Consider the following 23,954-nt stretch of genomic DNA (forward strand, 5'->3'; position numbering starts at 1 on the left):
TTTTGCAATTTTAACAAGTTTATTCATTATCCAGAACCCATCATGTAGAACCACTGAGCCCCAAACAAACACATACAATAAGACCATCATTTTCTGTATCGAAAAATATTTTGATCACAAATTAGGACTGATAAAACTCAGTGTATAATGGATACAGTAAATCATTGCGTTTCATGCACAGGCTCAAGCAAGAATCACAAAAATATACAGAATGAATTGATCATTAGGAATACTGAAATTGTCTGTAGGTCATTTTGGCGTTATTCTATAGAATAAATGAAGTTTAAAGGTATAGCCCATTTAATAAACTACTGAGAAGTTTAGTGAGTGATTCAGCTCAAACCAGCTTATAATAATGAAATAAATTCTGTGTAGGAATAGGAATACTGAAATTGTCTGTAGGTCATTTTGATGTTTTTCTATAGAATAAATGGAGTTTAAAGGTATGGCCCAGTTAATAAACTACTGAGAAGTTTAGTGAGTGATTCAGCTCAAACCAGCTTATAATAATGATATAAATTCTGTGTAGAACATTAAAAGGTGAAGCAGGACAACTGGGCTAGACCAAAACCTGTGCTTTTTAGTCAGTCTTTACCTATATGTAAGGGACAATGACTGGAAACTTGCATTACTAGTAAAATGTAACAAATATTTTGCATTATAAATCTTTCACAACTTGGTACCCGCCCCCGTCATTTCACATAAGATAATTAAAGTTTATACAAAAAAAGGCCTCCAAGATAAATCTCTGAAAAAAAAAGAAACAATATTTACAATCTTTTAACATACAGACAACAAAACTAAAATCACATTTAAATAAAACTCATAAAGTCTTTCTTTTTGTGTAAACTTGTTTTTTTTAAATAGTGCATCACATTAAAGTACCTATTCTAGCCAAGTCACAGGACCATGAGGACCTCTGTCTCAGAGTACTTGACCATAGGAAGCAGCTCATTCAGCATATATTCAACTTAACACATGCCAATACTGATTGTGGGCTCCATTTTGGTTCCTTAGCTGAAAACCCAAAATGGTTTAAGAACAGTTTGTGCAAACAAAACCCTGGTGCCAAGAGGCAGGTCACCTATACAGTGCAAGGTTGGGAAGTCTTTGGCAATCTTATGAAAACATTGCAACCTAACAGCTGCTGTTTAGTTGGAGGAATTGAGATGATCAGAGGTAGAAGAAGCTGGTGATGGAGCACAGGGTGAAGGACTTGACTTGTCTGACATGTCTTCTGGCTTTTCATCACTTCCTGTGCTGGCAGAGGGGGAGATTGGCAGGAGACCTTCTTTCTCTCTCTTTTTTTGTTTCATCCTTCTGTTCTGAAACCAGATCTTCACCTGGGTCTCATTAAGCTGCAGAGCTGCTGCAATTTCCACCCTCCTGGCCCTGGTCAGGTACTTGTTGAAATGGAATTCTTTCTCCAGTTCTGTCAGCTGCTTGGTGGTAAAATTGGTTCTCACAGTGTTGGGTTGACCTGCATATCCATATTCCCCAGCTTTACCTGTGAGACAGGAGGGAAGCCTTGTTAGAAGCTCAGCCCATAGTGAATGACTGATGGGTACAGTCATGAATTGAAGGTTTTAAATAACATTTATATTGTCAGAACATAAGGTGTTATGGCGCCAGTGACCCATAAAAGAGACCTACCAAATGTAGTTTGGGCTTGCATTGGGAGTTCACACAGTACACTGCCCAATCATGTAAGTGAAACATATCACAATTTGCACAGCCATGGCTACTTTTACATTATGATAGGAACTATTGAACATAATGCTTAAAAAGTAACCTGTTTTAGATCATTAATGAAAAGTAAAGTCAAGAACTACTTAACAGTACAAAGTTACCTAAATTCCCAACCTTAATGGTAAGTGCAAGATCCAATTATTTGCCATGAGTACTTAGCCAAAACATGGGTGAAAGGAACCAGTGACCTCATAAAAGAAACCTACCAAATGTAATTGGTACTTGCATTGGAATTTTAAATAGTATACTGCCCAGCAATGTAAAGTAAAAGTGAAATATATCACATTGTTTAAAGTTACATAATGGTAGGAACTATTGGATATGATGCTTAAAATGTGACCTGTTTGGGGGTATTGCAGACCATTAATGAAAAGTGGTTAAATAACTCACACATTACTTGACAGAGTTAAGTCACCTAAATAGTCAACTTTGCTAACATGTTCAAGATCCTGTTATTTGCCATGTCTACATACCTGTTATTTGCCATGTGTACATACACACAACATGAGTGAATGGAAGCAGTGACCCATAAAAGAAACCTACCTAATGTAATATATCACAGTGTGTACAGGTGAGGCTACTTTTACCAAATGATAGGAGTTATTGAAGAGGAAGCTTAAAATGTAACTTGTTTTGGGTTGTTTTGGAGCATCAATGAAAAGTGATCAAATGACTCAAAAAATAAAATAAAATAAAAACAGAGCAAAGTTATCTAAAGTCTCAACCTTGCTAGTGTGTGCAAGATTCTGTTATTTATCTATTATTTGCCATGTTTGCATATCCACAACTGGGTGAAAGGAAGCAATGACCCCATAATAGAAACCTACTAAATGTAATTTGTACCTATATTGGCAGTTAACCTGGCACACTGACCATCAATGAAATATATAAGTGAAATATATCACAGTGTGTACAGGTGTGGCTACTTTTACTAAATGATAGGAACTATTGAAGAGAAAGCTTAAAATGTAACTTGTTTTGGATCATCAATGACAAGTGATCAAAGAACTCAAAAATTAATGAAATTAGAGCAAAGTTTCCTAAAATCTCAACCTTGGTGGCAAGTGCAGCATGTGGCATACCCAAAACATGATTAAAAGAAATCGGTGCCCACATCACAGAGGTGTTATGATTTGGATAGGGGACAGAAGTTTATTGTTCCATAATGACTTACCAGTTTTGGGTGGATTGCGCTTCACTTTCATCCAGTCGAACGTCTGTGCTGGTGGAGATGTCTCAGCAGATGGTGATCGACAAGCTTCTTGGTGATTGATGTGTATGCTGCTGACACTGTTATTATAGGTGGCCATGGGAAGGTTCTGCTGCTCTGCTCCATAGGTATGATGGTGGTGGTGGATGTAGTGGGCTGACCCTGTGCCATCCACATAGCTCTGGTGCTGATGGTGCTGCTGGACCACAGTGGAGGCGATGTTGCCAGTATATACGGCGCTGGGGAAGCCTGGACTGACATCTGTCTCCTGATTTATGGGGAAGTGAGAGTATCCTGCGCTGAAATTCTGCATGCCATACCCTGAAGCGCAGCTCGGGTGGGAATAGGACATGGCCAGGTTGTTGGAGGTCTGGAAAGCCCCAGTTTGGTGGGGATGGTGATGGTGATGGGTACTTAGCTGGACCCCCCGGCCAACCATAAAGCGATCATCACTGTTACAGTTATTGGCAGTGACTGCGCAGGACTGGAAAGTTGGAAGTCCATGGTCAGGGTGGAAGGCTCTGGAGGGACAGCTCCCGGCTTCTGCGCTCATCAGGCTCGGGTAATCTAGGAAGGAACTCATCCTTGCACAGTCCATCTATCACTGGGTGACTCCGGGGTGACCGTGCCAACTTTCTCACTTCCTCCATAGGGCCAGGAGAAAATCACATGAATGTACAGTCAATGGGGGCGTCACGTGCTTCACGCCAGCCAATGGCTGCGCCGCCTGATAAAGTTTGACTGCTCTGGCCGGTGATGGATCGTCTTTTCAGACGCATTTAAATTCCAGGCTCTGCTCTATGAAGGTGTCGCGCAGATCGCAGCCCTGCACAGAGCGGACAGCACACGGGAGGACAGAGCCGCCTGCGACACCAACAAGGACAGCAACAAGGACAGCACACAGGAGGACGGAGCGAACAGGGACAACACTGGTGAGTCTTCATCAATGCCACTGATTTCACCCACCGACACAGAGATATCTCACACGGTACACCTAGACTACATACCCTACACTGTACACCTAGACTACATACCCTACACTGTACACCAAGACTACATAATCTACACTGTACACCTAGGCTACATACCCTACACTGTACACCTAGACTACATACCCTACACTGTACACCAAGACTACATAATCTACACTGTACACCTAGGCTACATACCCTACACTGTACACCTAGGCTACATACCCTACACTGTACACCTAGACTACATACCCTACACTGTACACCAAGACTACATAATCTACACTGTACACCTAGGCTACATACCCTACACTGTACACCTAGGCTACATACCCTACACTGTACACCTAGGCTACATACCCTACACTGTACACATAGGCTACATACCCTACACTGTACACCTAGACTACATACCCTACACTGTACACCAAGACTACATAATCTACACTGTACACCTAGACTACATACCCTACACTGTACACCAAGACTACATAATCTACACTGTACACCTAGGCTACATACCCTACACTGTACACCTAGGCTACATACCCTACACTGTACACCTAGGCTACATACCCTACACTGTACACCTAGGCTACATACCCTACACTGTACACCTAGACTACATACCCTACACTGTACACCAAGACTACATAATCTACACTGTACACCTAGGCTACATACCCTACACTGTATACCTTGACTACATAAACTTACACACTGTACACCTAGACTACATTCCCTTCTTTGTAGACATAGGCTACATAAACCTACACTGTACCCTACACTGTACACCTAGACTACATAATCTACACTGTATACCTAGACTACATAACCTACACTGTACACCTAGACTACATAACCTACGCTGTACACATAGGCTACATAACCTACACTGTACACCTAGACTACATAACCTACACTGTACACCTAGACTACATAACCTACACTCTACACCCAGGCTACATAACCGACACTGTACACCTAGACTATATAACCTCCACTGTACACCTAGGCTACAAAACATACACTATACACCTAGACTACATAACCTACACTGTACACCTAGGCTACAAAACATACACTATACACCTAGACTACAAAACATACACTGTACACCTAGACTACATAACCTACACTGTACACCTAGACTACATAACCTACACTCTACACCCAGGCTACATAACCGACACTGTACACCTAGACTATATAACCTACACTGTACACCTAGGCTACAAAACATACACTGTACACCTAGACTACAAAACCTACCCTTTACACCTAGGCTACATAAACCTACACTGTACACCTAGACTATATAACCTACACTATACACCTAGACTACATAAACCTACACCATACACCTAGACTACATAAACCTACACCATACACCTAAACTACAAAGCATATACTGTACACCTAGACTACAAAACATACACTATACACCTAGGCTACATAACCTACACTATACACCTAGGCTACAAAACTTACACTGTACACCTAGACTATATAACCTACACTATACACCTAGGCTACAAAACATACACTATACACCTAGACTACAAAACCTACCCTTTACACCTAGGCTACATAAACCTACACTATACACCTAGCGTACATAACCTACACTATACACATAGACTACATAAACCTACACCATACACCTAGACTACAAAGCATACACTGTACACCTATACTACAAAACATACACTATACACCTAGGCTACATAATACACCTAGGCTACATAACCTACCCTATACACCTAGACTACATAAACCTACACTATACACCTAGGCTACAAAACTTACACTATGTGTCTAGGCTACATTAACCTACACTATACACTCAGGCTACAAAACCTACACTGTACACATAGGCTACGTAAACCTACACTATACACCTAGACTACATAACCTACACTATACACCTAGACTACAAAACATACACTATACACCTAGACTACAAAACCTACACTATACACCTAAGCTACAAAACCTAGACTGTACACCTAGACTACATAACCTACACTGTACACCTAGACTACATAACCTACACTATGCACACAGGCTACAAATCCTATACTGTACACCTAGGCTACATAAACCTACACTACAAAACATACACTATATACCTAGACTACAAACATACACTATACACCTAGACTACAAAACCTAAACTGTACACCTAGGCTACAAAATCTACACTGTACACCTAGGCTACAAAACCTACACTATACACCTAAGCTACAAAACCTAGACTGTACACCTAGGCTACAAAACCTACACTGTACACCTAGGCTACAAAACCTAAACTATACACCTAGGCTTCAAAACCTACACTGTACACCTAGACTACAAAACTTATAATGCTTGTGTTACATTGTATATCATTGCATGCACACTATGCTATTATAGGCTCTAGGACAGTGTGTTGTGGTCATCAGTCTGTGTATGCAAATCAGTGGGCTGCTTTGTGAACTCTGGAGCAGAGTACAAATACAGGCTGATTTACTAAAGGAGTTGCGAGTGAAAAGACACAAAAAGAGTAAAGATTTATTTCAATGTTTCAATCATGTGAAAAATCTCTTTTTGTTTATTTCTTCTGGACATTGTTGGATCAGTGAAGTGAAGCTTCACTTATTTTTGTGAACTAAACTAAAGTCAGCATCATAGTGTTGGTGGCAGTCAGGAACAGGATCTGCCTTTCCTGAGGATTATGAAGCTGATTTACTAAAAGAGTTTAGAATGTTCACACGCAAAAAATAAGAGAGCAGATACACTTCAATGATTCAACCATATGAAAGGAAAATCCTTCTCTCCTTGTCTCTTCTGCACATGATAGAATTATTGAAGTGAATCTTCACTCTTTTTGGTGTGTGATCATTCTCAACTCCTTTAGTAAATCAGCCTCATAGTGTTGCTGGTGATACATGATCTTATCAATTAATCTCTGTCTTTCACTAGGACTATGAGTCTGATTTACTAAAGGAGGTGAGAATGTATACACACACACACACACATACACACAGGACAAATAGAAGATTCACTTTAATTATTCAATGATATGAAAGGCACATCCTTCTTTACTTATTTCTCCTGCCCATGATAGGATCATTAAAATGGATCTTCACTCTCTTTTGAGTGTGATCTTTCTCATCTCCTTTAGTAAATCAGCCTCATAGTGTTTCTGATGATTGAGAAAAGCAGCTTAACATTCATTCTCTGTCTTTATGACTACAACGTTGTTTACTAATGGAGTAACACACATAAAATTTACTGTTATTACCCAGTCATGTGCAGATGAAGAAGTAAACAGGAAATTGTTTTTCCAACTGATTGGATCATTTAATTGAATCCTCATTTTTTCAATTTTTTTGTGTGAAGATTTCCAACTCCTTTTGTAAATCAGTCCCATAAAATTGTGAGAAAGTTCCTATCAGGAGAAAATCAAAACCCTGTTCACCTATTCTGCTCATGATTGAATAATTAAACAACATTTATTGTGTGAGCATTCTTACCTCTAGTAAATCAGCCTCACCATCAGCTGGCTTTTTTAATCAGGCAATGTTCAGAGTGCATGGTCCATACTGCATATCCCATAGTGCATAACACATAATGCATAATCTCCAGTGCATAATCCTTAGTCATAACCTGAAATCTGATTGGTTGCTATGGGTTATTGCACTTTGCACCCCCATGCTGCTCTTTGCACTGCCTAAGTAGTCCTACTAAGAAGGAATGGCTACTAAAGGCAATGCATTTATGTTCATATGGTTCAGATTGTTATTGCCCAGTCCCTTTTATAACATCTTGATGTAAAATAATCTGATATAGGATTATCAACATGCGTAATGCTGTGGCCATATTGGTCCTAATGACCTGACCCTATGTAGAGCTGATTGCCATTATCTGTGTGTCTCTCACCTTTCTCTCCTATCCAGTGTCTTCCCTCTCTCCCTGTTATCTATATGTATGCCTCCCCCCCCCCCCAAGTCCTCTCCTCCCTCTCCCCTACCCCCTCCTCCAGTCCCTGCAAGGAACATGGAAGCTAGCCAACATTGATTCATACTGTATGATATCACCATGGCAATAGCAGTCCTCCTATCTTCAATATGCTAGTAGTACAGGCAACCAGAAGGGCAATATATACCTCACTCTCACCAGTTCATATAGAAAACAATGTTAATGGCTTTAATTAATGATAATTAGGGACATGGCCACAATGTGACCCTTGAGTGACCCAGGGGGACTTCTTGTAATTAGGTGCTATGAATGGCAAACAGGTTCATCAGCTCAATAAACTATTTTAATACTGACACTATCTTCATAGAACAATTGTCTTCTACATAACCCCCTAATTAAAGTGCTTACAATAACTAAATATTAGTTTTACTATCTATTAACTTGCCTATTTCCCTCTGGTCACAGAAAGCTTTCTGATTCAAAGGTGTATGGGGCCAAGCCATGGAATGTAAGACTACAGATCTCAGTGAGGTTGGCTTTTGTAATGTGGGCCTAAGGCTCCATGTACACGGGACGTTGGAAATGGCCGTTTAGGAGCAGTTGGGCGTTTTTTTCAGAAGCCCCTGAACGCTGCTCCATGTTATCTTATCTGTCCATGCACACATGGTCGTTTACAGTCATTTGCAGGCAGTTGCGTTCAGGGATGTTTTTTAGAACGCAATTATTTGCGTTCGAACGTGTGTTTCCCGGCATTACCAAACGCGGCCGAACGCAACCGAGCGCGATGACCTGCGTTTAGCGTTCGCGTTTTTCCATTTTAAAGGGGAATAATTTTTTTTGACCTCTAGGAACGGTTGTAAACGCAAACGCCCGCTAAACGCGGGTGCAAACGCGACCTAACGGACGTTTCAAACATCCTAAAAATTCCAGCATTCAAAGGGACTTTTAACAACGTCCCGTGTACATGGAGCCTAATACTCCTAGAAAGCCACTAATAGCCAAAACTTTACCTTGCTAGTATCTATACTGACATTGTAACAATATGCTTGCAGATTGCTTCTGCTTTGTTTATTTTCAAGGTGCAAACGTTTTTATGTAGTTCACAATACACTGGATACAACAAACTTCTTTATCATGAAGTTTGTTATTTTTTCCCAATCTAAAAACTACTAGACCCGATCAAAACTTATGGTCCAGGAAACAATGCATGAGATCTTTTTACATTTGAAATTTACATTTGACCTCCACGCAAGCAAACTAATTTCCATCCAAAATCTATATAGCTCCCGCAATGATATATTTTCTCTCTGCTGTTTGGGATAGTTATAATTATAAATTGGGAGTATCTACTAAAGGAATCTTATTTATTACACGTAATTATATACCATTGATCATTTACATAGTGCTTTACATAATCAACATTGGCATCAGTCCCTGCTCTCAAGGAGCTTACAATCTAAGGTCCATATCTCAAATGCATGCCACATACTAGGGGCAATTTGTACAGGAGCCCAACTACCAGTATGTCTTTGGAGTGTGTGAGGAGGTTGTAGGATGTGCAGGCAAGTACAAGGAAAACACGAAACTCCATGCCGATAGTGTCCGGATTAGGATTCAAACCAGTGACCCCAGTGCTGCAAGGCAGAAATGCTTGCCACTAAGCTACTGTTGGCTTGAGACAACCCGAGTAGCAGGGCAGCATTCACTTTTTTCATCATTGGTTGATTAAAGTGGATCAAAGTTTATAGGGCATGTGTAAATATCAGACTGCATTTACATCTCTGTGCATTACACAAAAATGTAGATTGGTGCATGTATGGTATGGTTTCCAGGAAAGCACGTCTGAATGAATGGTTACGCATGCAAAATATGCTTGACATACACCACACGGAAAGCACAGAGGTATCCTTTAGTTATTCCCCTTAATTGTATGAGTACTACCATTAGAAATGGTGGCATACCAATAACTTAAAAGCCACCTTCACTCTATGCATTGTCTTAAGATATCTGCACCAAAGCAATACATTGTAGTGCATTAAGGTGCAGTGTATAAGACAACCCTTTGGTAATGGACTGATGCCACATCTTAACACAGTTAGATATGTGATAGAGCACATGTTGTGGTGTGCTGCAATACAGGTATGTTACCCACTACTGTAAAAGTCAGTTGGGGTGACATTCAAAATGAATGGCCATACAGCACCTTTTATGGTTCAATTCTGTAATAAATCAATAGGAAAGACACCTAAAGGAGATTTACTAAAGGGTTTTTTTTTTTTTTGCATCAGTAAACCTGTGCAGCTATGATGCGGATATCCTAAAGAAGTAATTTTAAAAACTGATAATCTCATTTATATATAAATGTACCGAACTGTAAATTCCCCCTAGCCTAACAGTGTATCTAAGTAGTGAATTACTAACGTGGTTAAAGCTACCCATGGAATTTGGAGGGTGGTCAGATGTGCATGTATGAAATGACTGCCCTCAGAGATTGTCATTTCCTGGTGGGTCCATAAACATGAACACTTGGTCACGTGGTGCATTCATGTGTATGTTAATAGAGAGGGGAGTATATAGGCGATGCTGGAAGATGCTGTCTGAGACACCTATCTCAGGGTGTAACAATACAAAAATGGCCAAGTTTTCTAATCCTACCCCAATCCCACTGCCAGATATGACTCTTGGTAGAAAACCTAGCCATTTGGGGGTGTCTTGAAGAAGAAATGGGTTAATTTACTAAAGAAATAGGTTTTGCCCACGTAGAAAAATTATTGAAATGTATGTTAACCTAGCTTGGATGACTAAGGTGAAGCTATAATTACTTTGAATACCCAATCAGCTGCAACAATTTTTTTTTTAAAAAAGGATAAGGATAAGTGTTTGGACGTGATTGAATGAATGAAGTGAGCACAGCTTCACCTTATTACTAAGCAAAGTGAACTTTCACTTTAGTAAGTGAACACATTCTACAAAGTGAAAATGGTATTTTGCTTTACTGAATCAATCCCAAAGAATAGTGCTCTTCTACATCATAGGTGCTCCACATCATACATCAGTGTTGGTTAACTTTCTTCTTTTGTAGAATGTAATTCTACAAAAAAACTTGTCAGAGACTATTGACATGCGACAGGATATGGTAAAAGATATCAGACATGCTACAAGAGATAATCAGAGACTGCAGACATACTATAGGAGATGGTCAGAGAGTGCTGACATGCTACCAGAGATGGTCAAAGACTGCAGACATACTATAGGAGATGGTCAGAGAGTGCTGACATGCTACCAGAGATGGTCAAAGACTACAGACATTATATATTGTTATTATTATTATTATTAATATTATTATTATATAAGATTTACATAGCACCAATAGTTTGCACAGTGCTTTACAACATGAGGGCAGACAGTATAGTCACAATACAATTCGGTAAAGGAGGAGTCACCAGTAGGGCCCTGCACATTAGAGCGTACAATCTACAGAAGATGGTCAGAGACTGCAGGCATGCTAGAATAGATGGTCAGAGACTACAGACATGCTACAGGAGATAGCCAGAGACTGCAGACATGCTATAGGAGATGGCTAGAGACTGCAGACATGCAATAGGAGATATCTAGAGCCTGCAGACATGCTACAATAGATGGTCAGAGACTGCAGACATGCTACAGGAGATAGCCAGAGACTGCAGACATGCCACAGTAGTTGGTTAAAGACTTCAGACATGCTTTCGGAGGTGGTCAAGGACAGCAGACATGCCACAAGAGGTGGTCAAATACTGCAAACATGCTACAGAAGATGGTCAGAGACTGTGAACAGGTTAAAGGAGGTGATGAAGACTGGAGCTGCAGAAGACAATCATAGGCTGGAAACATGTTTCAGAAAACTTGAGACACATTAAAGCGGTTGTAAACCCAAAACTGCAAAAAAAAAATAAAAAAAAAACCTGCAAGACAAAGGCATAATGAGCTAGTATGCATCGCATACTAGCTCATTATGTATTACTTACCTTGGAACGAAGCCCCGACACGGACCCCCGGACATCGCTGTGGGCGCTGCCATGATCCCTCGCCGTCTCTTCCGGGTTCGTCGGCTCCGGTGCTGTGATTGGCCGGAGCCGCGATGATGTCACTCCCGCGCATGAGCGCGGGAGTGATTTTCCGGCAAGCTCCCGGCAAGCAAAACTGAAGGTCCCCCCGGACCTTCAGAGCGCATGCGCCGCTCGTGTGAGCGGCTGCATGCACTGCAAATATCTCCTAAACCGTGCCGGTTTAGGAGATATTAATTGTACCTACAGGTAAGCCTTATTATAGGCTTACCTGTAGGTAAAAGTGTAAAAAAGCGGGACACTACCGCTTTAAATTAAACTGTTGTAGGTCAATGCTGTTACAGTCCCTTTAAAAATCCATGCTTCCATATTTGTGCTCCCTACTGCCCCTTTAAAAGTTATTTGTGTCAGGTGATATTTGTCTCCTGATAGCCTGATCTATTATGAAATAAAATATGAAATAACATGAACAGAGAAAATAGATGGACAGCACAGAAAAAGGTAAAATACTGTAAAAGAAGTAACTCGCACTATTTAACTATTAGAAGCCAATCTGAAGAACAATTTTGGTTTAATGGCCTGAGTAAGCACCAGTGGCCCCAAGGGTCACAAAATAAGTGCCAACGGGCAGCATGTGGTCTCCAGACTGCAGGTTGGGCTCCGGGGGCATACATGGGTAATTATGAAAATGTGAATTTGCTGATCCTTCCCTCTTCGGTTAATTGGATTAATCTTGCATGAAACCCAGCAATGTAGATAATGGTCAGGTGTATTCAGGCCTACCGTCTTGGTAAGATGTGGCTAGTACCCCAAACACTGCTTGGTGATGTCTGGACTCCCATTGACATGATATTGTCAGCTGATCCAGCCACTGAGAACCAGCACTATTCTTGTGCTGGAAAATGTTATAGTTGTTTGCCAATATACTGGTACTTGATTTGGGGGTTTGACATGAATCTGGATTCACTAGGGTATATAGAAAATACTTTAACATAGTACATCACAGCTCAGCACGTGAATTCAAGCATAGAGCCTATAACCCCTCAAGAATCAGCTATTATTGTACTGGAAAAACATCCTGCATGCTGAATTTTGGATGCTTCATCCTGCAGTTTCCAATTCAGGAGAATTCAAAAGTAGTCTTCCAAAAACAAAACATAGCAAACATTAAGGCCATGATTAAATCATGTTACAATGTGCACAGTAAAACAAAGCCTGTTGCAGTGGTGGCACCTCAATGCCCATCCCAAATGCACCCAAAAGGACCTGCAGTTTAGAGCTGGAAAAACAAATTCAGGTGTATTGTGGTATGTTCCTAGCCCATATAGAATCAATGGGCAACATAATGTGCAACATTAAAAGGATTGTAAAGGCAAAATATTTTTTTTATCTTAATGCATTCTATGTTTAATAAAACAACAAACATGGCATACTTACCTGGAATGTGTTTGCCCTTATCCTCCTCTTCTGGGGTCCCTTACTGGTGCTCCTGGCTCTCCCCCCATTGAGTGCCCCTATAGAAAGCCACGTTCTATGGGGGGATTCATGCAGGCTCACTCCTGAGCCATCCTGTCTGCATCTATTGACACAGACAGCACAGCTCGGCTCTGCTCTCCACTCCCTCATCACAGAATTTGATTGATAGCAGCGGGAACCAATGGCGGCCCCACTGCTATCAATCTGCCCTGTGAGGAAGGAGAGAGTAGAGAGAGCCACCGCTCTGGTGCACAGCACTGGATTGAAATCAGGCTCTGGAAAGTATAAGGTGGGTGAGGGGGGATCCTGTGACACAGAAGGTATTTTTTATTGTAATTCATCGCATGCATCATAGTAAAAAAAACTTTAGGCTTTAGAACCATTTTTATGTGCATGCAGTAATGCACTGCAAAGCTGTGAATCCAGCATACACCATTTACCTTCACATTCCCACCTAACCCATTTCTTCACCTTAACTTTAAAGTACCCCTAAAAAAAAAAAAAACCTTAAAGTGGTTGTAAAGGCTAATTTATTTTAAAATATAAAAGATGTTATATTTACCTGCTCTGTGCAATGTTACTGCACAGAGCGGTCCCTTTCCTCTTCTTTGGTGGTCCCCAGCTAGCGTTGTCCTCTACTTTTCTCTTCTGAGTGCCCCCATCGCAAGCATTGTGCTGAGCTGGGCTGTGTGCATCCACAGACACATACAGAGTGGCTCGGCCACGCCCCCCGATTACAAGTTTGACAGACAGCAACAGGGGCCAATGGCCTCTGCTGCTTTTGATTTAGCCTGTGAGAGCAGAAAGAGGGAAGAGAAGAGCTGTAGCCAGGCAAAGCACTGGATCGTTAGAGGATTCAGGTAAGTGTTTAGAGACATGGGGGGCTAGAAAAGCTAGGGAATATATTAAAGTTAAAAAAAATGCTTTAAATTAGTTGTGAACATACAATGTTTTGGACACTTTATAATACATTTATAACTATGCAGACACCATAACTCCTCTTGCTTCATTTCAGAAATGATTTTTCTTACCATTTTTTACAAGGTGCATGTGACCACGTATCTCTTCTTCCTGATAGTGGGGTTGGAGTTACAGGACACTGTGCAGACACACAGGTATTGATTTACAAAAACTGGAAAGTGCAAAATCTAGTGCAGCTCTGCATATAAACCAATCAGCTTCTAGGCTTTGTTTTTGTACATACCCACAGTAATTGAACAAGTTGAAGTCAGAAGCTGATTGGCTACAATGCACAGCTGCAACAGATTTAGCAAATCAACCTTACAGCTTCCCTATATTCCAAAGTCTGTACAGCCTAAGGCCAGGTTCACACTGATGTGATTTCAGATTCAACTTGGGTCGTACGGAATCCCATGACAATTGAAATAACATTGCTTCCAATGGTAGCCATTCACAATCAGCTGTGATACAATTTGGAAAATGGTCCTGTGCTACTGTAGTGCTATTTACTGTGCGATTTGACCCCATAGAATAATGATGGCGAACCCTGGCACCCCAGATGTTTTGGAACTACGTTTCCTATGATGCTCCACTACACTGCAGAGTGCATGAGCATCATGGGAAACAGGGGAGGGCTGGCAGCCGGAGGCCTGTGGGGCAAGTCCAGTCAAGTGGCCCATTGAACCATCGAATCAGCTCACCATCCATGCCCACCTGGTTTTATAACGGATATTGATGTTATGAAGCAAGACACATAACGCAATACAATGTGGTAACATAATTTAAGGTTAATAGCAACAAAGGAGGTTTAACAAAAATACATGACATCACGCCAGGCGGGCCCTGGGAAGCTCCTGCCAGGCAGAGATCACTCTGCCTGACAGGGAAGTGACTGTGTTAGTGCCGGCCGGGTTCAGGAGCGTACTTTGCACACTCATACCACTCCGCTGCAGCTATGCAAATATAGTATTGTGTAGTGGTGACTGACAGCTGTATACAGTGTCTAGCCCCTACATTAATCCAGCCCTGAGTGCTGCCTTTTTACCAGTTTTTAGTGGCCCAGGGGGCAATTGCCACCCTGCCCCCCTTCCTAGTCCTCCCCTGATGGGAAATGTAGTTCTAAAACATCTGGTCTGCCATAGAATATGCAATATCCAAATTACAACCACACTTGCATCAAAATTACACTACATAATTGCACTGCAAATTGCTCAAAATAGCATTGCAGTGGTGTGAAAGAAGCCTAAGACAAGATGCAGGCTGTGCTTGAGCAGGGGGCATGTTCAAGAGACAGGCTGTGATTGGCAGAGAGTGTGTGTCAGAGGCAGGCTCTGATTGGTTCAGGGGGTGTGGTGGCTGAACAGACTAACCAATAGAGCCATGCTGAATATCATCACAGTGTCCTGTACCTGTAAATGGCCAGCCAAAAGATGAAAACTGGCCATGCAAATTCTGTGCTTTGTGTGTTCAGTTAGAACAAGGAAGAAAGGTGACTGGCAGGATTAGCAAGGTACTTCACATGGAAGAAGGACATGAAAATGATAAAGCCTATTATTTAAAAAAATTTGAATATCTGAAGACACACATAGAAAAAAAAAAACTTTTCAACACTCCCTAAAAAATAACCTAAACTTTTATCTGAAATCCCCATACACACCTTATGGACACAGGCAGTGGAACAGGTTGGCCTCATCTAGTGGCACCTGCAAAATGACAGCACCAAAAAGCCACATTCCATCTGTTTACAGCTTCAGTGAAGTGAACCCAGAAAAAGTACCTATAATCACACAATCATGGAATAAAAATAAAAAAAGACTGAGCTTCCCTGTATGATGGCATGTCTAAATTGCCATGTCTAATTTCTGTTGGTAAATACCCTCTTGGTGTAATTTGATGTTTGTAAAGGCTGGAGTAAAGCAGAGAAGTGCATATGAAGATGATGTATTTTTGTTTAATTTGCAATGGAAGATAGCAGCAGGAATCAGTGAACAGAGATCATATTATCACTTTTCTCTGCTTTAAAAAAAAAAAAAAAAAAAAAAAAAAAAAAAAAAAGCAAAGGAAGCTGAAAAAGCTGGAACAGTTGCCTATGACAATAAAACCCCATTCCTTGCTTCATATGCAAAGTGAAACATGATTGGCTGCTATCTGTATATTCTGTTAAAATAGAAAAAAAGTACATTTTTTCCCATAGCAACCAATAAACATGCTGTCTATTTCACACTAGAGAAATAACAGATCAATCTGATTGGTTGCTTCCAATAGCTCATTTTTTTTATCTCTGCACGTTATTAAAACATAACCATTGGTGTTGACTGAATAATAGAGTAGAGAAGCTCACTTTGCAAAATGACAGCTCACTTGCTTTAGTGAATATGGTGTAGATGTAATCACCTCAATGTGTCCTATCATGTAACCAAAAATTCAGTTGTGTTTTTCATTTCCTTTGCACAACTGGTTGCCATACACTATACAATCTGATTGGATGAACTCTGTACAATATGCCTTAGCTTTACCAAAACTATGAGGACAAACCTAAACAATCTATTCAATTAGAATCAGAACAGCCCCGCCATTGCATTGCATGGATGATGGTAGATCTAAAAGAGATTGTACAATCAGGTTGTATAGTGTATATATAGTCAGCCATAAGAAAACACAGCATTGTTATCATGCTAATTAAACATTCACTTTAGTAAATCAGCTGCAGTTTCCTTTTTTAAATCAACTGTTTAGGGGTTAATATACTAAATGCAAACAGGCTGTGCAAGGGAATTTTTCGTTTAGCTCGGTGATTATTGCAAAAATTCACTTTACAAGAATACGCAATCAAGTGCAGGGAAAAAATAACAAAAAATGTTTTGTATTTTTTTTTGTTTTGTTTTTTTCTTGCACATTAATTAATAATGGGAGCCAGCAGAGCCTCACCTCATTCACTAATCTTAGGCTAGCCATACATTATGCACTTTTCTTGGTTTTCCCAAAACTATAAAATATGGGGTCAAACCTAAACATTTTCAATTTGTATGCAGGCCCTTGCTAATACATAGATAAATGTAAATCTAAAGGAAATTGAATACGACAATTTTATGATGTATGGCCAGCTTAAGGAAAAAATCCTTTGCAAAGTGAACAGCCTGTGGGAGATTTACTAAAACTGGTGCACACCGAATCTGGTGCAGTTATCCATAGTAACCAGTCAGCTTCTATCTTCAGCTTGTTTAATTAAGCTTTGATAATAAAACCTAAAAGCTAATTGGTTACTATGCACCAGATTCTGTCTGCACCAGTTTTAGTAAATTCCTCCCCTATGGTTTTTATTCTGTTAGTCCAGTTTATATCTTTACTTTTAATAATCCCAATTAAATGACATTCAGGTATGTTTGCAGAATGATTTATTTAACTATTAGAGGACAGATAAGGAAGGGGATTAATGAGGTATTTAACAATCCTAGATTGTGTTTCTAATCACCTTTTCAATACACAACATTTTTTCCTTATTCCAGCATGTGTGGGAGCAATGCTGTTTTGCCAGGTTTATGATTTCATACTGTGCCTGGATATATTTCTGTAAACCTGGAAATACACATTTTAAACAAGTACCTATCATGTGAGAAGAACGAGCATAAAAAAAACAATCTGATTGTCAATGCAAATACAAAAAAAATAAAAGTTGGAAGTAGGACTGAATCCCATTTCTCAACAACAATAACCCCAGGAGCATGCGCAGTGAGCTAGTGGAGGTGTGATGTCATAGAGCCAGGCGTGCTGATTCTTAGCTGAGCTGTATTAATGGATCTCGCTTTTAACGATCATCAGTGAGTTTCCTGGGCAGATCAGGCGCTCAATCTAATTCTTGCAGTTATGTAGCTCTATTACTATTATTTTGGTGATGAATAATAAATTAAACAGATCAATCCATCTAGCTTTGTACATTAGCTATCACATCTTTAAGGCCAGTCATAATGGTGGCCAATGTTTATCATGCACACATTGGATTGTTGAGAAAACAAGGTTTCCTATTCCATGTATCCGTCCCTGTGCAGTTGATGGGTGTGCAATGTTTAGTGGACAAATCTGAGCTCTGCCTTTGTAATGGAAGACAATGTGAAAAGCTTGCAGCAAATCCTGGCCTGGATTCCTCCCTGCTCACTGGATCGGGTCGTGGGAGCCACAATGCAATCTATGTACACCATCTTCATAGACATTGTAAAAGGCTTCCTCAAAGTATCCAACATTTACAATTTCTTATGTCCTTTGACATTTCCTCCCAGATCATTTCTAGAAAGCAGTGAGCACCAAACTACAAATCACATTCAAGTTATAAATCAACACAATAATTCCCCTGCCTACACTATTAGTTGTATTATGTATTGTGTAATATTATTTCCTGTTTCCATAAAACTCAGAATGCAAATAAAACAGATTGTATCACTAGAGCCTAATTATAGGTTGCTTAAAAGGGGGCTGATTTACTAATTTGTTTTCTCTCCAGCCTGGGAGCACATCCAACACCCAATGGGGTTCAGTGCAATTTAAATATACGTTTATCTGAACCTGATTGGGTGATCAGGTCCTTGATGCGTGCACAGGATGGGGTTAAAAAAGGCTGCTAAGGAAATATTATAAATTGTAGTGTGCCCTTGTATTATTATTATTATTGTTGTTGTTTGTTGTATATAGATACAGCGATTAAATATTCGATTTTAAAAAAGGATTCCTAATATTTATAAATAGTTTGAATTTTCTTAAACATAATTCTATTTTACTAGAGCTGCTTAATCCTGGATTGGACTCTCAGATAGAGAAAATTTTGGCTGTAGATTTTATTTTATTTTTTTATTTCTCTTTGATTTGGTGGGATCTGCTGGAGATTTCCATAGAAGGACAAGTCCTTTGTCTTACTGTCAGCCCCAGAGCCGGGGAATCTGCGCTCAGAATGGCGCACTTCAATGAGAATTCTAATGCATATAACACATAACTATGAAAGGAATTCGTCTTTTTTTATACAGCTCACTCTCTGGAATTCCTTTGTGCAAAACATCACTTCCATCCAAACAAGGAAGAGATCCGATTCATAATTACAAATAACAGTAAACTGTAACATTCAAATAATTGCTACTTAGTAGGAATAATTATTAGGCACTCAAAATTGCTACATTTGCTCTCCAGTACAATAAACATAAAGCAAAAAAAAAAGACTAAAAATATATGATCCTGTAAATGCAAGAATTAATGAATCAATGTGTATAATTGTGCTTTGCTTGTAATTGAATAATCTGTAATGTAGAAGAGAGGGTTAATGGTATGTGGCTGAGCATTGGAGGAGTGAAGGTTCCCGGAGATATGTAGGGCAGAGTTGGGACAGGCTCGCTGCTTATTGAAGGAGCCGCAGTAAAAACCGAGCTGTTGTTTTAATAGGGCAATAAAAATGAATTATGGCTGAACGCCTTCTAGCGCGAGGCTTGTGGAATGGAATCCCCAGTCTAGTGCAATACGTAAGAGGCTTTTTTGTATTTGTGTGTGAGTCCCTGCAATTGATCTCCTTGATGACATTCTCATTCATAGAAAGCATTTGATTTATGAGTTTAGGAAGAATTGCATACAGCATATCTAGATATTATTGCCTAAGCAGCCAGCATGGAGAGCTGAGCAAAACAAACACCGATTTGAGTGCATGTGTATAGAAATAGTTTATATATATATATATATATATATATATATATATATATATATATATATATATATATATATACATTGGTAATTAAGCCTTGATGCAAGAAAATTCGAGATGAGCCATTTGCAGTGGGGGAGGGGGTCTCTGCTGTATAATTATACTAACTTGTAGGAGTGCGGTTGTTTTTATGTATAACTTTTTGCATTTTGCTTCTGTTCACTGACCATTTTCTGTTTTAAACTATTTTCTCTCCTAGGCTAAACTTTATGGGATCTTTCAGAATTGAAATCTTATTACCGATTAAGAAGGCAATTTATTACACGTTTTTTTTTAAAGCATACTAATATTATTTTCTATTAACCATCCAAACTTATATTTCCTTTTTTTTTTCTATCCTATTTTTTATGCTTATGATGTAAAGCTACTGGAGGCAATTAAACGACTGCTCCTTTGTTATTATTATTTTTTTTTTTTTTTCGCAAAATAAAGGCAAATCAAAAAAATATATATATGTGCATAAATTCTGCAATAAATATTTGGTTCTACACACATTCATAAGTGTTGGTGGTATTTTTGATTGCTCCCTACCAAGAAGGAAAAGAAATAAAGTTTTTGATATTTCGGGAGGGAAACTAAAAAAAAAAAAAAATGAAAGGAACCTGCGGGGTGTAATGATATAATCATTTATTCTACCAAAATACTTATATGACAACGATGCAATACAAAAATAAAAAGAAAGTGAAGATACATTTACATATGTAGTCACTTTCTTAGAGGCCTCGGTTATTGCTTTTCAATGATCTAGGTCGACAGAATTTAAAATGCAAAGGTCATTAAATACTGCAATGGCTCTTTTGATTTGATTAGAGGGCAAAAATAAAAAATAAAGTAGAAACCAATTTTTTGAACAGAAAAAAAACATAAAACCGGCTTTTTTTTTTAATCAGTAGTTCAAATGCTGCAAGTCAATGGTGGTAAAAGTATCTGTGAAAAAATCAAAACTGTCTGTTGAGATATCTACGGGACTGTCCAGAGATCCTGGCAGGCTGGGGGACACCGTGTCTGAGAGCTGAAGGCAGGAATCAGAGGAGAAGACGTTAAAGTCTGATAGAGAAGCCACATCTAGGCCCTCAGGACTGTCATTGTGGAGGCCAGCTGTGGAGTCCTGGCTCATTGTTGACGATAAACAGTTCTGAACAGTGGGTGACTGGTGCTGAAAATGTCTCAGATTTTTGTCATTGCTGGATAAAGGCGAGACTGGGAAAGTCTGAGATTCCCCATGGTGGGAGTTGGGAGCCTGCTGCTGGGACAGGGCGTTCTGCTGGAACGTGTAGCTGTCCCTCTCCAGCAAAGCCCCAGAGACATTAGTAAGAGCCTGCTCAAACAGAGACTTCTCCTTGTCGCCATCGACTGGGTCAGAATCCTCCAAACTTTGACATTTACCTTCCCCATTTTGGTTCTCCTTACACTGAGTCTGCCTTTTGTGTTTCATCCTTCTATTCTGAAACCAGACCTTGACTTGTCTCTCGGTTAGATCCAGCAAGGCTGCAATCTCCACCCTTCGAGGTCTGCACAGATACTTGTTGAAATGAAATTCTTTCTCCAGCTCCAGAAGCTGAGTGTTGGTATAAGCTGTCCTTAACCTCCTGGACCCTCCACCACCATTATCCTGAATTTCAATGATTTCTGTAAAAGCCAACAACAACAAAAAAAAAAAACACTTGATCACTTTTCTTTTAAATTACAAAAAAAATGCATAATCCACTGCAACAAAATGGCCGACCACTGCAAACTCCATTGTGAAAGAGTTTAATCTTCAATAGAAAGTAAATGGAATTTTTTTGATATTGCCAATAAGCACAGGGTGGGGGATGACTTAGCTATCAGCCCCCATCTAAATTAGAAATAAGTTAGGAGGCAATCAACCAAAGTTAGAAAAGACCCCAAAAAGTTGGGCTAAAGACTAAAAAAAAAAAAAAAAAAAAAAAATCTGCAGAACTAGCCTGGGTATAGGGAAGGTACTGGGCATTGGGAATCACTGACCTGGGCATGGGGATCACTGACCTTTCTGGGTGAGGCACGCCGCAGTGGCCGGGGCAGTGGTCACAGGAGGCACTGGGGGCTTCTTGGACGCCTTCTTCTCTTTCATCCAGGGGTATTCCGGAGGAAGGGAGCCCGCCGGCCCTGGGCTGCCGTGGTTGCCATTTGGGCTCTGTTTGGGTCGGCTGTGGCGAGGGTGGCTGCTTGGATTCAAGCTGGGGATGGTCTGTTCGAAAGGAGGAGGAATAAGTGTCGAGTGTGAAAGCGCAGAGCTCTTGATTGATGAACTTTGAAATGTATCACCGACAGGGGGAAAGGATGTCAGGCACTCAGCAAGCGACGGCTGACTATTGATAAAACCAATCTCTCGCTCAAATTCGTAATTCATGGCCCTCTCCTCCAAGCCTCTTAAAAAAGTTCGCCCCTACCTTTACGTTTAAAGGCCCCTGTAAACGACGACGAAAAAAAAAAAAAATCATAAAAATCCTTGCTGGTGTTTTTTTTTTCTAATTCACTGATTACAGCCGTATGGGGACTGTGCTACTATTAAACTATTGAATTCATGGAGACAAGGTTGAAATTGGACCGAATTGGCTTGTCACATGATTGCTCCTGCCCAATGACAATTTGGGGTTTAATCAAAAGAAGCCACTGTCTGTGTGATTGATCCAAAAAAAGTCAAGAAGGAACGCCTCATTGTGAGCCAGCAAGGTTTTTATTTACACATTTTATCTGTAAGGATAGAGCCCCCTGCATGAAATAGATTTTGAGATGTTTTTTTTTTTTTTTTTAATCTCCTTCTGCCTTGCTGCCTGCTGCTGTGGCTGCTCCTCTCTCCCTCTGCACTCTCACTGCATTGTTTCAGCCTGTCAGGGAGGCGTTTTACACACAAATCATTTAAAGAACCAAAATCTGACGCCTTAAGTCATTAACAAAGTAATCCATTAATCTTCAAAGTTTTGACACCAAAGACCCCACCGTTGCAGATACATAAGAACTTACAGCCAGCCACAATCTACATTCATTTGCTCTACTACACCTAAAATGTTGCTTTTCTACAGTGTGAAGCACACTGATCTCACTTTATTTCTTTTATTTCTTTTTATTTATTTCTTTTTTTTTTTGATCCTCTACTGTACAGGGAACAATAGGTTAGGCAGAGCTCATTGTTACTAGAGCTGACACATATGGGAAGCGAGAGGATATTATTTCTCTAGGAGAAATGTTCACAGCTTGGCAAAATGGCTGAACATGACAGCAGACCTACCTTTTATATAGAAGTAAGGACAAGGTAGAAGCTGGGCTGTGAATAGTCAGAAGGTGAGTGTTTTATGATATTGCAGCATTGTTCTTGGTGGTCAATGTGTGCTCAAAGCTGTTTTTTGTGCTTCTGATCATTTATTATACTTTAATTTAATTTTATTTTTTTTTGTCTACCTTTACTGCTACATTATTTTCTCTTTTTTTTCCAGTAACCATGCTGTTCTAAAATTATATGCATATTTATAGCATGATATGTATAAAAATGTTTGTGATATCTGTGATATCTATATATATATATATATATATATATATATATATATATATATATATATATATATATATATATATATATATATATATATATATATATATACACATGTATACATATATAAATATATACATATATACATATATACATATATATATATATATATATATATATATATATATATATATATATATATATATTACACACTTAGATGTGCAATCGTAATATTCATATAAAATATATGACTTTGTGCACCTCGCATACTCACCTATATACCTACATACACACATACATTAACACCCTTTGTCTAAATTTTGAATGGTATTTTCTCTTG

General features: G+C 39.5%; 2 protein-coding genes across 2 annotated transcripts; both read right to left on the reverse strand.

Annotated features, from left to right (window-relative positions):
* Positions 1-435: 435 nt before the first annotated feature.
* On the reverse strand, positions 436-3,813 carry HOXA1 (homeobox A1). Its single transcript, XM_082259848.1, has 2 exons — positions 2,924-3,813; positions 436-1,507 (listed from the first exon to the last, which is right to left on the reverse strand). Exons 1-2 carry the CDS (start codon positions 3,555-3,557, stop codon positions 1,152-1,154), a joined length of 990 nt encoding a protein of 329 aa, XP_082115974.1. The 5' UTR covers positions 3,558-3,813; the 3' UTR covers positions 436-1,151.
* A 16,905-nt stretch (positions 3,814-20,718) lies between these two features.
* On the reverse strand, positions 20,719-23,427 carry HOXA2 (homeobox A2). The gene is made up of 2 exons (XM_082258578.1): positions 22,114-23,427; positions 20,719-21,735 (listed from the first exon to the last, which is right to left on the reverse strand). Exons 1-2 carry the CDS (start codon positions 22,475-22,477, stop codon positions 20,993-20,995), a joined length of 1,107 nt encoding a protein of 368 aa, XP_082114704.1. The 5' UTR covers positions 22,478-23,427; the 3' UTR covers positions 20,719-20,992.
* Between the last annotated feature and the right edge of the window lie 527 nt (positions 23,428-23,954).

This window comes from Pelophylax lessonae (assembly GCF_965119305.1).
Source record: "Pelophylax lessonae genome assembly, chromosome: 5".
Taxonomy (NCBI): Eukaryota; Metazoa; Chordata; class Amphibia; order Anura; family Ranidae; genus Pelophylax; species Pelophylax lessonae.

Coding starts and splice junctions, on each gene's coding strand:
- HOXA1 (XM_082259848.1), bottom strand. CDS start 3,557: ATGGACTGTGCAAGGATGAGTTCCTTCCTAGATTACCCGAGCCTGATG. Junction 1,508..2,923: donor GCGCAATCCACCCAAAACTG/GTAAGTCATTAT, acceptor CCTGTCTCACAG/GTAAAGCTGGGGAATATGGA.
- HOXA2 (XM_082258578.1), bottom strand. CDS start 22,477: ATGAATTACGAATTTGAGCGAGAGATTGGTTTTATCAATAGTCAGCCG. Junction 21,736..22,113: donor GGCGTGCCTCACCCAGAAAG/GTCAGTGATCCC, acceptor TGGCTTTTACAG/AAATCATTGAAATTCAGGAT.